This window comes from Bos mutus, chromosome 1, assembly GCF_027580195.1.
Source record: "Bos mutus isolate GX-2022 chromosome 1, NWIPB_WYAK_1.1, whole genome shotgun sequence".
Classification (NCBI taxonomy): Eukaryota; Metazoa; Chordata; class Mammalia; order Artiodactyla; family Bovidae; genus Bos; species Bos mutus.
Genome location: NC_091617.1, coordinates 56,669,188 through 56,681,518, shown reverse-complemented (window position 1 = coordinate 56,681,518; position 12,331 = coordinate 56,669,188). Strand labels below are relative to the sequence as shown.

Sequence of the window (12,331 nt, the reverse complement as noted above, 5' to 3'; positions counted from 1 at the left end):
CCACAGTTCGAAAGCATCAATTCTTTGGCACTCAGCTTTCTTTATAGTCCAACTCTCACATCCATACATGACTACTGGAAAAACCATAGCCTTGGCTAGATGGACCTTTGTCGGCAAAGTAATGTCTCTGCTTTTTAATATGCTGTCTAGGTTGGTCATAACTTTCCTTCCAAGGAGTAAGCATCTTTTAATTTCATGGCTGCAATCACCATCTGCAGTGATTTTGGAGCCCAAAAAAACAAAGTCAGCCACTGTTTCCTCATCTATTTTCCATAAAGTGATGGGACCAGATGCCATGATTTTCGTTTTCTGAATGTTGAACTTTAAGCCAACTTTTTCACTCTCCTCTTTCACTTTCATCAAGAAGCTCTTTAGTTCTTCACTTTCTGCCATAAGGGTGGTGTCATCTGCCTATCTGAGGTTATTGATATTTCTCCCAGCAATCTTGATTCCAGTTTGTGCTTCCTCCAGCCCAGTGTTTTTCATGATGTACTCTGCATATAAGTTAAATAAGCAGGGTGACAATATACAGCCTTGACGTACTCCTTTTCTTATTTGGGACCAGTCTGTTGTTCCATGTCCAGTTCTAACTGTTGCTTCCTGACCTGCATACAGGTTTCTCAAGAGGCAGGTCAGGTGGTCTGGTAATTAAGTTAATTTATGGTTACCAAATGGGAAAGCATGGGGGAGGGATAAGTTAGGAGTTTGCGATTAAGAGATACAGACTGCTGCTGCTGCTGCTAAGTCGCTTCAGTCGTGTCTGACTCTGTGCAACCCCATAGACAGCAGCCCACCGGGCTCCCCCGTCCCTGGGATTCTCCAGGCAAGAACACTGGAGTGGGTTGCCATTTCCTTCTCCAATGCATGAAAGTGAAAATTCATAGTGAAGTCGCTCAGTCGTGTCCGACTCATAGCGACCCCATGGACTGTAGCCTACCAGGCTCCTCTGTCCATGGGATTTTCCAGGCAAGAGTACTGGAGTGGGGTGCCATTGCCTTCTCCGGAGATACAGACTATTTATTAAATAGGTAAACAAGAAGGAACTACTGTCTAAATAGGAACCATATTCAGTATCTTGTAATAACATATACTGGAAAAGAGTCTCAAGAAGTATATACATAAATCTGAATCACTTTGCTGTATACCTGAAACTAAAATGACATTGTAAATCAACTACATTTCAATTTAAAAAAAAAAAGAAAAGGAAGATTTTATATTCACTGTCTTTTCTATGCCACCTCACATCTGCTCCTTAAATCACATGCATCTCTTTGCACATAAAATGTTCTAACAGAAGGTACTAGAATTCTCTCAGATGCCAAATAAAATATAAAAATTTCATTCCTTGTTATTAATTAGCTTCTTTATGATATTTGATGTGGTCTCTCCTCCCTTTTCATCTGTTTTCCTTCCATATTCACTTTGTTCTCTTATTAACTTACAGCCAATTTATTAGTCTTCTTTAATAGATACATTTTCAACTACTCATTCCAAGAAGGAAGGTATTTCAATGCGTTCCATCACTGATTCTCTTCTCTTTTCATTTTTACATCTTTTCTTTGAGGGATCTCATCGAGACCCATGACTTCAGCCACATCTAATTCTTGACTCTTAAATCTATATTTTGAGCCCAGATTTCTCTCCTTGGCTCATTGTTGTTTTAGTCACTAAGTTGTGTCTGATTCTTTTGCAGCTCCATGGACTGTAGCCCCCCAGGCTCCTCTATCCATGAGATTTCCCAGGCAAGAATACTTGAGTGGGTTGTCATTTGTCATTTCCTTCTCCAGGGGATCTTCCTGACTGAGGGATCGAGCTCGGGACTCCTGTATTGCAGGTGGATTCTTTACTGTTGAGCTACCAGGGAAGCCCCTCTCCCTAGCTACCCATGATCAAAATCAATTTCTAATTGACCAGCTTCACCCAAATGCATCAGGGGCACCTCAGTGTGCATGTATTCTCAACCATAATTCCTCTACTCTAGTTCAGATGGTGAAGAATCTGCCTGCAATGTGGGAGACCCAGGTTCAATCCCTGGTTTGAGAAGATCCCTTGGAGACAGGAATGGCACCACTCACTGCAGTATTCTTGCCTGGAGAATTCCATGGACAGAGGAGCCTGGTACGGTCCATGGTGTCACAAAGAGTCAGACAGGACTGAGGGACTAACACCCCTTCTGAAGCTCCACACCTATATTTTATGTCTTGATAAATGATTTAAGCCAGAAAATTAAAGACATCATCCTACAATAGCACTCTTTCTTATTTCTCAGAATGAAAGTCAGTTCCTATCTTTCACTGATTCTGCTTTAAATTCTTTCTTAAATCCAGACGTTTTTCTTTCTTCTGACTGCACTAATTGAGCACATGATCATCTCCTTCCAGGATTATTTCATTGCCTTTGTAACAGGTCTTCTGGCCCTAACTTACCTTCCTCCGTTCTCCTACACTGTGGCCAGTGACTTCCAAGATGAAAAACAGGCTTCTCCCCTACTTAAATGTGCCCAGGGCCTTCTCTTTGCCGCTTGGAAAGTTAAGCCCCTTCGGCCTGCTGCTCTGCTTGCCTCGTATCTTGCTAGTCTCCAGCGTGTACCCTAAGCATGTGGGCCTCTTTGGGCTCCTCAAAAGTGTTATCCTCTTTCAGGCCTCTCCTCTTTACAAGCAACTTCTACCGCTTCACAGTGTACTTCTTTCCCTAACTCTCTTCTATTCCATTCAATCAATTGCTATTGCAGTTTTAAGACAATTTGATATAATTCTGTGATAACTTCTTTCACCCTGCAGTTTGGTTAACTGTTCCTTCTCTGTGCTCACATAATGCCTCATGCATGCCTCTGAGTACTTCCATAGTCTTTTAATTAACTGCCCATTTCTCTGATTCCCAGTACAGTGTAAGCTCCTTGAGAATGTTGTTGTTGTTGTTGCTAAATCATGTCCAACTCCTTGTGACCCCATGGACTGCAGCACGATAGGCTTCCTTGTCCTTCACTGTCTCCCAGAGTTTGCTCAACTCTTGTCCACCAAGTCAGTGATGCTGTTTAACTATCTCGCATCTGCCACCCCCTTCTCTTTTTTGCCTTCAACCTTTCCCAGCATCAAGGTCTTTTCCAATGACTTGGCTCTTCACATCTGGTGGCCAAAATATTGGAGCTTTAGCTTCAGCATCAGTCCTTCCGATGAATATTCAGGATTGATTTCCTTTAGGATTGACTGGTATCAAACCAGGGACTTTCAAGCGTCTCCTCCATCACCACAGTTCAAAAACATCAATTCTTGGGCATGCAGCCTTCTTTATGGTCCAACTCACACATTCATACATGGCAACTGAAAAAACCATAGCTTTGATTATATGGACTTCTGTCAGCAAAATGGTATCTCTGCTTTTTAATACACTATGTTTGCCATAGCTTATCTTCCATGAAGCAAGCATCTTTTAATTTCATGGCTGCAGTCACTGTCTGCAGTGATTTTGGAGCCTAAGAAAATAAAGTCTGTCACTGTTTCCATTGTTTCCCCATCTATTTCCATAAAGTGATGGGACCAGATGCCATGATCTTAGTTTTTTGAATGTTGAGTTTTAAGCTAACTTTTTCACTCTCCTCTTTCATACTAATCAAGAGGCTCTTTAGCTCCCTTTGAGAATGGGAACCATACTATTCAGTTCTACATCCTCAGAGTTTGACACAGTGTGTGGCAGTTACAAATAATTGCAGACTTAAATTCAGATCATCACTGACTTCTCTATAAATTACACTCTATGCTCCAGGTATGATTGAAGTTAACTCATCTTCAAATCTTTGCTCATATTGTTTCTTTCCCTTGAAAAGTCTTTTTCTTCTGCTTTTAGCCTATTTAATTCTTTTATCAGCAAGGCTCAGTTCAGATTCCATTATGACCTCCCTGTTAGAGCTGACTAAGCTTCTTTATTCCTTAGATGATTTACTATCTATAATACTCACTTAGCACTGCTTTTTTCTCTTATAGGTTATCTTTTCATTGTCTAGATCTGACTCTCCAATTGATTTGTGAGCTTTTTGAGGGTTGTGACATGTCTTCTTCCATGACAGTGCCTGATAATCAAAACACCTTCTAAATTACAATTTGAATTCTGCTAGTGTATCATTCTTTCAGGACAGAATTTAGCAATGGTATCTTTGTTTTTGTACGTGGTATGTTTTTAATAAACATTTTCTGAATGAATAAATGCATAGTAAGCATTGTTAATTGAGAAGGCAGTGGCACCCCACTCCAGTACTCTTGCCTGGAAGATCCCATGGACGGAGGAGCCTGGTGGGCTGCAGTCCATGGGGTTGCTAAGAGTCGGACATGACTGAGCTTAAAACTTCCCAATTCTATAAGAAGAAAGTAAAATGTACTTTCTGACTTCCTATGTAAATGTTAATCTTTGAGCATTATTCTTAAATATTTTGAGCACTAGCCTGCTAGGAGATAGTCTGCTAAATTAGACCTTGAGCAGATTATTTAACAGGATGACATAACCTTTTAAATGAAAACTTAGATTAGTACTTAGACTTCACACACTCTTTTGGCTGCCATTTTTGTAGGAGAAAAGACTTCAGAATGATGGCCCCAACTATTCCCATTTTATCTTTTCAACAGTTCTTGGGGGCATTTTACAGATGAATAAATTAAAGCAGAAAGACATAAAATACCCTACTAATGGCGTTACAGCAACTCTGACAAAACCACTTCACTGTGGGGAAAGTACTATCAAAGAGTACTCAAAATATTTAAGAATAATGCCCAAAGACTAACATTTACATAGGATGTCAGAAAGTACATTTACTTTTTTCTTATAAAATTGGGAAATTTTAACGATGCTTACTGTGTATTTATTCATTCCGAAAATATTTATTAAAAAGATAACATGCACAAAAGCAAAGATACCCTTGCTAAATTCAGTCCTGGAAGAATGATATACTCAGTTCAGTTCAGTCGCTCAGTCGTGTCCGACTCTTTGCAACCCCATGAATCGCAGCATGCCAGGCCTCCCCGTCCATCACCATTTCCAGGAGTTCACTCAGACTCACGTCCATCGAGTCAGTGATGCCATCCAGCCATCTCATCCTCTGTCGTCCCCTTCTCCTCCTGCCCCCAATCCCTCCCAGCATCAGAGTCTTTTCCAATGAGTCAGCTCTTCGCATGAGGTGGCCAAAGTACTGGAGTTTCAGCTTCAGCATCATTCCCTCCAAAGAAATCCCAGTGCTGATATCCTTCAGAATGGACTGGTTGGATCTCCTTGCAATCCAAGGGACTCTCAAGAGTCTTCTCCAACACCACAGTTCAAAAGCATCAATTCTTTGGTGCTCAGCCTTCTTTACAGTCCAACTGTCACATCCATACATGACCACAGGAAAAACCACACTAGCAGAATTCAAATTGTACTTTAGAAGGTGTTTTGATTATGATGATCTGTAAACTTTCAAGAATATTTTAAAAGGCTCTTTTAAACTATAGACTCTGATTTGTTCGTTAGAAGAATTTTTGAAATGGCTCTTCACCTCTGCCTGTGTTATCTATGTTTAAAGGTGTCAGAACCCTGGGATTTCCAGGATCAGACTTACTGATCATTCTCTGCGTGAAATTCTCTCTTTTGTTGGTTATCCTGGTCTTTGTGGGATTCATCCACTTCCAGAGAACAAATGATTGCAGGTAGGAAATGAAAAGTGAAAATTGTAGATCCATTAGAAAGAAAACATTATCAGAAGACTTTGAGTTTACAATGTCCTGGGGAAAGCCTGACCCATTTTTTTGGGGGGGGGCACATTGTTTGTATCTTGGCTCATTCTTTGATATAAAAGCCTTGTTAACAGTTGAGAGCCCAGGCAGAAGTGCCTGCAGCACTAGCGCAAGACAATGAAAAACTACTACTTCACTGTGGTTTTTTCCTGAGAGAGACTTGCCTAGTCCATGCTTTGAGAATTCTGTGGGGGAAATGAAGTTTTACTGGCGCTCCTTCAGTGTTTGCTTCCCAGTTTCTATACTTCTGAAGGCTTATATTCATTTCTGCTTAATTATATACTTTATGTTTTTTCCTAGATCAAGAAAATAAAAAAAAATCTGGATGTCAATTTAGACTTGAGTTATCACAGAAAAGCAGCCAGCTGAGATCAACCTTCGTTTCAACATCTAGCTCAACTGCTCTTGTTACTACTGGAAATCTTTGTGTTTAGAATCTGTGTGATAGGTGTCAGGCTGGTTTCAAATTCTTAGTCTACATATATACACACATGCAAAAGCTTGTCACTTGCCATTATAATTGCCTAGGATGAGTCATCTATTTTCCCCTTTGCCCTAGGGAGTTCTTATTTGCCAATTAGAAACAACCCTGCTTCTCAGCCTAAAGAGAAAGATGGCTCAGTAAAAGGCAAAGAACAATGCTGTGCAGTTTTTCTATGCACGTTGGATTATTGGGTGGTGCTTTCATCCTGTCTATTAATAGTTGTTTCCTCTACCCACTTGAGACGCTAATCAACATTGCAATAGCAGGACCCACTCCAAACACTGCCTTCAAGTCACCCCATAGCTAACTTTACATTGTTGCTTGCTTGCTAGTAATTACTGAGACATTTGTATTGAATGTTTGACCTGATCATTAAATAAATGTCCAGAAGTTGTTTTTAGTAGTACCTGTATTTTTGAAGAAACTATTAGTTGATTCCACATAAGAAACTGCTAGCCATTGGAGAGAGTGCTAAATGTCGCCTCACCTTTTAGAGCTGCAGTGTCTGGATTTCTTGTCTGCATTACAAAATGTGTTAATTGTGATAAGAGTAAGAGTACTTGGTGGAACTGTAACAACTTCTAGGGCCACTGTAAACTGGAACCTTATCATCATTGATATTTATGGTAATATGTATTAAAAAGTATCCTTTTATATAAAGGAAAAATTTATTGTGTAAAGTGGCAGGTGATTTGGGCTATTACTTTTATTTTAAGCAAAACTCTAAGGGAGAAAATGAATGCATACTACCTGGAGAATACTAAAATAAGTAGAATAGTCTAGTGGTTGAAACGAACAACTCCAAAATCTCAGTGTATTCATGCACAAAAGTTTATTTTGCTCACTTCACATACCAATGCAAGCTAGTGGGGCTAGGGCAGGTGGTAGGAGGAATTTTGCTGGAAGCTAGAATTTTATGGCACTGCCTTTCTCAGAGTATTTTCTGTTCAGCAAGTGAATAGGAAAAATATGGAGAGATACAGAGACAGAGGACAGAGAGAGACAGAGATAGATGCAGGATTTTAGTGGAAATCGCTTTTGCTCACACTCCATTGACTAGTGCTTGTCACATCGCCACACTAACTGCTATGGAGCTAAAGAATGTATTGTAGCTGTCTTGGAATAAATAAAATCAGGTTTTGGGTACATATACCCAATCTCTGCCTACAGTAAATAATAAGACAAATGCGAAGTTTAATACCCTGTTAGTAACCAAACATGAGTCAAGAAATACATTAGTAAACAATGTCATGTATAACTTATATTAGTTCTTTTCTCTCTCTTTTTAAATCATAATTCCCTCACTTTTAAGATAGGGCATAAAATGGAAGAAAGTCTAATACTACAATTCAATTACAGCCTCAAAAATACTGTTGCACATATTGCTAGCTGCCTGGTGCAGTGTTCATTTCCCCTTTCATCTCATAGTAGATGATTGTATTCATGATTCCAAATTTTCTCCTCTCCCTCTATCCATGTAATTTGTCAATAACCTTAGACTTCTTTCCATAAAAAGTCTTTATGGAAAATTCTTTCCATAAAGAATTTTATTTGCATTAGCCAATAAAATGAGGCAGAAGTGGCAGTGTACCAGTTCTGAGCCTAGATCTAAGAGGTCCTGAAAATTTCTATTGCTACTCCATTAGAACATGACTGAGCTAGTCTTCTGGAGGATGAGAAAGATGTAGAAAGCTGAGACACCCCAGGATCATCCCCCACTTTCTGTCAAGGCCAGCCTACACAATTCAATAGCTATTAGTCATCTCCCCCAGAAGTGTGAAGAAGCTGAGTCAAGGTCAGAAGAGCTGCCCACCTGACCTTCAGTTGATCTCAGACATTTGAGCAATTGTCACAGAAGTTTTTGTGGTTGTTTGATACACAGCATTGTCATGTTAGGTTTCTGACACATGCCTAGTAATAAAACTCCACTTTTCTTTAGTGTGGAGACATACTTAGCTAAAAGACATTTCTCAGTTTCTCTTGCAACTCAGTATGACCACCCACAAAAGTTTTCACAAGTGTAAACACACATATTGTGTGATATTTTTGGAATCGTTCTTTAATTAAAGAGAAAGAAGAAGCCCTTTTTTGCTTTTTATTCTTACCTCTTAGATTGCAACTCTGGTGTGATGACTGGAAGTCCACCAGCCAAAGTGGGTCTTAGGTAACTTTGAGGATGGAACCTAACTTAATGAGGGTGAAAACGAAAGACAGAAGGATCCCGGCGCCTCATGACCATGAAGTAGCCATAGACTACCTACCTCTACATTTTTGTGTGAGAGAGAATAAACTATTTTGTTCATGGCACTGTTGTTTTCAGTTTTACTCCATGTGCAGTTGAACTTAATCTGATTGATATAAATATCTAGCTTATCGACCATAAGATTGGCTCTCGGTCTTGCAACATAGATTATGCTCTATTCATGTGCATTTTCATGGCCTATTTTTGTTTTCCTGGATTATGAAGCGAGTTGTATTCTATTCATGTGCATTGTCATGGTCTATTTTCATTCTTCCCTTAGAGGTAATCAATCAGACGTAACTTCAGAATATAGTAATCATAAGCAAGAAAGCCATCTCTATGATAGTTGCAAAAAAATCGCTAGTTGTGTAAACTCAAGGAACGCTGTGGGCTTATGATAGGAAACGGTGTGGGAAGCCGGGGGTGGGCAAAGATGACCCAATAGTCAGCCAATCCCTAGACGTGTGAGGACATGTCTGCATTATAAGATTGGGAAGATAAAGACACTGTTGTGGGCTCTTAGAGAGGATGTGAGCAGAAAAACAGGAACTGAACTCTATGGGATTTTATTATGTTCTTTTTCCACAGAAGAGACTCCATTGCTGCCTGAAGAGGTTTACCCAAGTTCATGTTTGTCTATTCCACCCTCACTGCCCTGATTTCCTGGGAAGAGTAGAAAGCTAAACTATTTCCTCTCAACATCCTACCCACATATAAAGATTAAAAAAAAAAAACAGCTTTATTTTGTTTTCTGAACATACATATACATATACACGCACACAAATTAACTGTGGTCCTAAATTGAGGGAAATTGGAGGCAATTTTTATCAAAACACAATTGAGAGCCACTAGATGGTGCTTCAACTTAATTTTTTTTTTTAACATTTCTAAGCAAGCTAATATCTTACCTCAGACAGTAATCTTGAATTTTTTTCTTTAATTTTTCTACAAAACTGTCCCTCCCTATTCCCTCCTAATTCTTGCATCTTCTTGGGTAGTTCTGAAACAATTATAAAAGAAAAGGAAAATGGTTTAAATTAAACTTAAGGAGAAAACTTTTTTCATACTTCAATTGTATTACCCCTATCATTTCATTTTAGTTGAAACATTTTGTTTCTCAAATGTTAGTGTTAATGGCAGCAGATGGTCAGAGGTACAAATAAGATTAGCTGGCCTTTTCCACTTCTTGGGTCCAAGCCCTTTTCTCCTCCCCCATCATCTTTAAGAGGCATACATGATTTCTAAAGCTGGAAGGAAGCTACAGAAAAAGCCGGCCAACTTCCTCATTTTACAAAAGAGGAAACTAAGACTCTCAGAGTAAGAGACCATTGGGTGTTACTCAGAAGCCAGCTGGAATGTGGACTTGCTTTGCTTGCTGATGAGAGCACTCACAAAGTGGACTTTGTAGTTTGTTTTGTTTGGATTGAGAGTTAGGGTTCAAGAGAGAATTTATGGTGGTGGTGGTTTAGTCACAAAGTCGTGTCTGACCCCATGGTCTGTAGCCCACCAGGCTCCTCTATCCATGGGATTTTCCAGGCAAGAATACTAGAGTGGGTTGCCATTTCCCTCTCCAGAGAATTTATGGGAGTCCTTAAAAGGATCACAAGACGAAAAAGGAAAACAACACATGAACTATTCATGAGATTAATTGCTATCTTCAAAGAAAGAGTGAAGATTACTGTTGTTAAAGATTGAGTTTCACCACGTGCCAAGGACCTCACATGCCAGGTACATCACATCTAAACTGAGAAACAAGTGTAATGTAGAGATTTTAAAAATTGCCCTTTTAAGTCTTACTTTAGTCTTTTTTACAATCTGGATGCAAAAAAAAAAAAAAAAGAGACATGAGAGGAAAATTTCCCTGTTTAGGGAAATACACCAACAGTTCAGACAGGGAAAGTAAGGCTCAGGCTGTAGATTGCATTGGAATTACGAAAACAAAGGGAACTAAAATGATCAGCATAATTTGAAAATGTTTTTTCTGGGATCCAGAAATAGGAATTTATGAATCTCATGAGGAATCAAGTAAGAGAAGAAATAGAATAGGCCTTAGCTACAAAAGGGGCTTCCCTAGTGGCTCGATGGTAAAGAATCTGCTTGCCATGCAGGAGACCCAGGTTCAATACTTGGGTTGAAAAGAGCCCCAGGAGGAGAGAATAGCAACCCACTCCAGTATCCTTGAATGGAGAATTCTATGGACAGAGGAGCCTGGCAGTCTACAATCCCTGGGGTCACAAAGAGTCAGACACGATTGAGCAACTAATACTTTATTTACAAAAAGAGAATTGGCTGGTCATAAATTCTCTCTTAAGGGTTAGCTAAAGAATTTTAGAATTAAAGATGCCTCTCTGTTAATATTTACTTAAAATCTATTATACACAATAGACTTCATGATTATTGGTGCTTTAGAAATGAAGCAAGAGGGAACTCAGCCCACATTCTGGGGGAAACAGAACAAAGAGGGCAGCAGCTGGCAGGCCTTGTGATAAGACCAAGGATGACCACAAATTAGGTGGGAGAGAGAAGACAAGAAGCCACAGAGGAAGGCAAGCACTGATTAGGCATTTTCAAAATGCTGGGGAGGGTATTGTACTTCCCCAAACTACACTGGCTACAGCTTGAGTTATTTTATTTGGACATTAAAGGAAAAGATTTTTCCAGAAGACTGGAACTCTTAGGCACTACTGGGAACTGCAAAGATGATTAGAAGTTCACAGTCTACCAATAGTTATTACTTGAACTCTGAACACTTAAGATATATTATGTCCTAATAATAAGGAGAAGAACTCTATAATCTTTGAAGGTTCTGGCTAGATGTAGAGTGTGACATTCTCCTTCCTTCTTCCCAGTGGCTTATAGCTTGTAATTTTCTGAATCAGAAGAAAGAAATAGGGAATCAACTAGAAATATTCAGAAATCCTTAGATTTGTAGAGAGTGTTTTCTTCTTAGGAAACTGCAGACTCTCTCTATTACTAAACAGCCACAAAAGGCCAGAAAGACAACTCAGCAGTTGTGCTCAGTGAGAGTCCCACAGATGTCCCATGGTGTGTGCCCAGTGAGAGTCCCACCATGTGTGCCCAGTGAGAGTCCCACAGATGTCCCACAGTGTGTGCCCAGTGAGAGTCCCACAGATGTCCCACAGCATGTGCCCAGGGACAGTCCACAGATGTCCCACAGCGTGTGTCCAGGGAGAGTCTCACAGATGTCCCACGGCATGTGCCCAGGGAGAGTCCTACTGTGTGTGCCCAGTGGGAGTCCCACAGATGTCCCACGGTGTGTGCCCAGGGAGAGTCCCTCACATGTCCCACAGTGCTCAGATGGGAAGCAGCACCCTCTGCTGTTCTCTCTTGGATATGTGTTCACCTGTCTTCCTGAGCAGATCACTGAGCATTTTCTTGTCAATGCTAGCCTATATGTTTACACCAAGAGCACTATTTCTATCCATTGCCAGCTTCCCACACATCCCCAGACAGCGTTTATATCTGAAATGGTATCAAAGGGCAGAGGGCCTCCAATTTACATAGCGGAGGGCAGAATGGAATCTATGCCAGTAGGGGACAGTGTATCTCTCTGAATTCCTAGAGGTTGGCATGGTGCCTGGCATTTCTGTAGATTGGATGGCTGGATGAACAGGTGATAGAAAAAAACAGTCAGTTCTAGAAGCAGGGTGTAAAGGGCTAAGATATCAAGGAGTTATTTAAATTGATTACACCCAAGGCTGCCTGTGTGCACTCATTTGCCATATTCTGAGTAAATTTGTTTCTCCATTCATCAAATATTCATTAATTACTTGGTATGTGTCAGCCATAACACTAAATTCTAAAAATAAGTAAGTAAAATGTGAATCA

At 40.0% G+C, this 12,331-nt stretch overlaps 1 protein-coding gene across 2 annotated transcripts in view; it reads left to right on the top strand.

The window, feature by feature from the left end:
- The window catches only part of CD200R1L (CD200 receptor 1 like), a 29,712-nt gene extending 21,648 nt beyond the window's left edge, over positions 1 to 8,064 (top strand). For both annotated transcript variants that reach the window (XM_070373942.1, XM_070373886.1), the window contains 2 exons: positions 5,546 to 5,669; positions 6,057 to 8,064. In XM_070373942.1, the coding sequence (XP_070230043.1) occupies positions 5,546 to 5,669; positions 6,057 to 6,069 (137 nt within the window). In that variant the 3' untranslated portion in view covers positions 6,070 to 8,064. The remainder of the gene's footprint in view (positions 1 to 5,545; positions 5,670 to 6,056) is intronic.
- Positions 8,065 to 12,331: the final 4,267 nt, after the last annotated feature.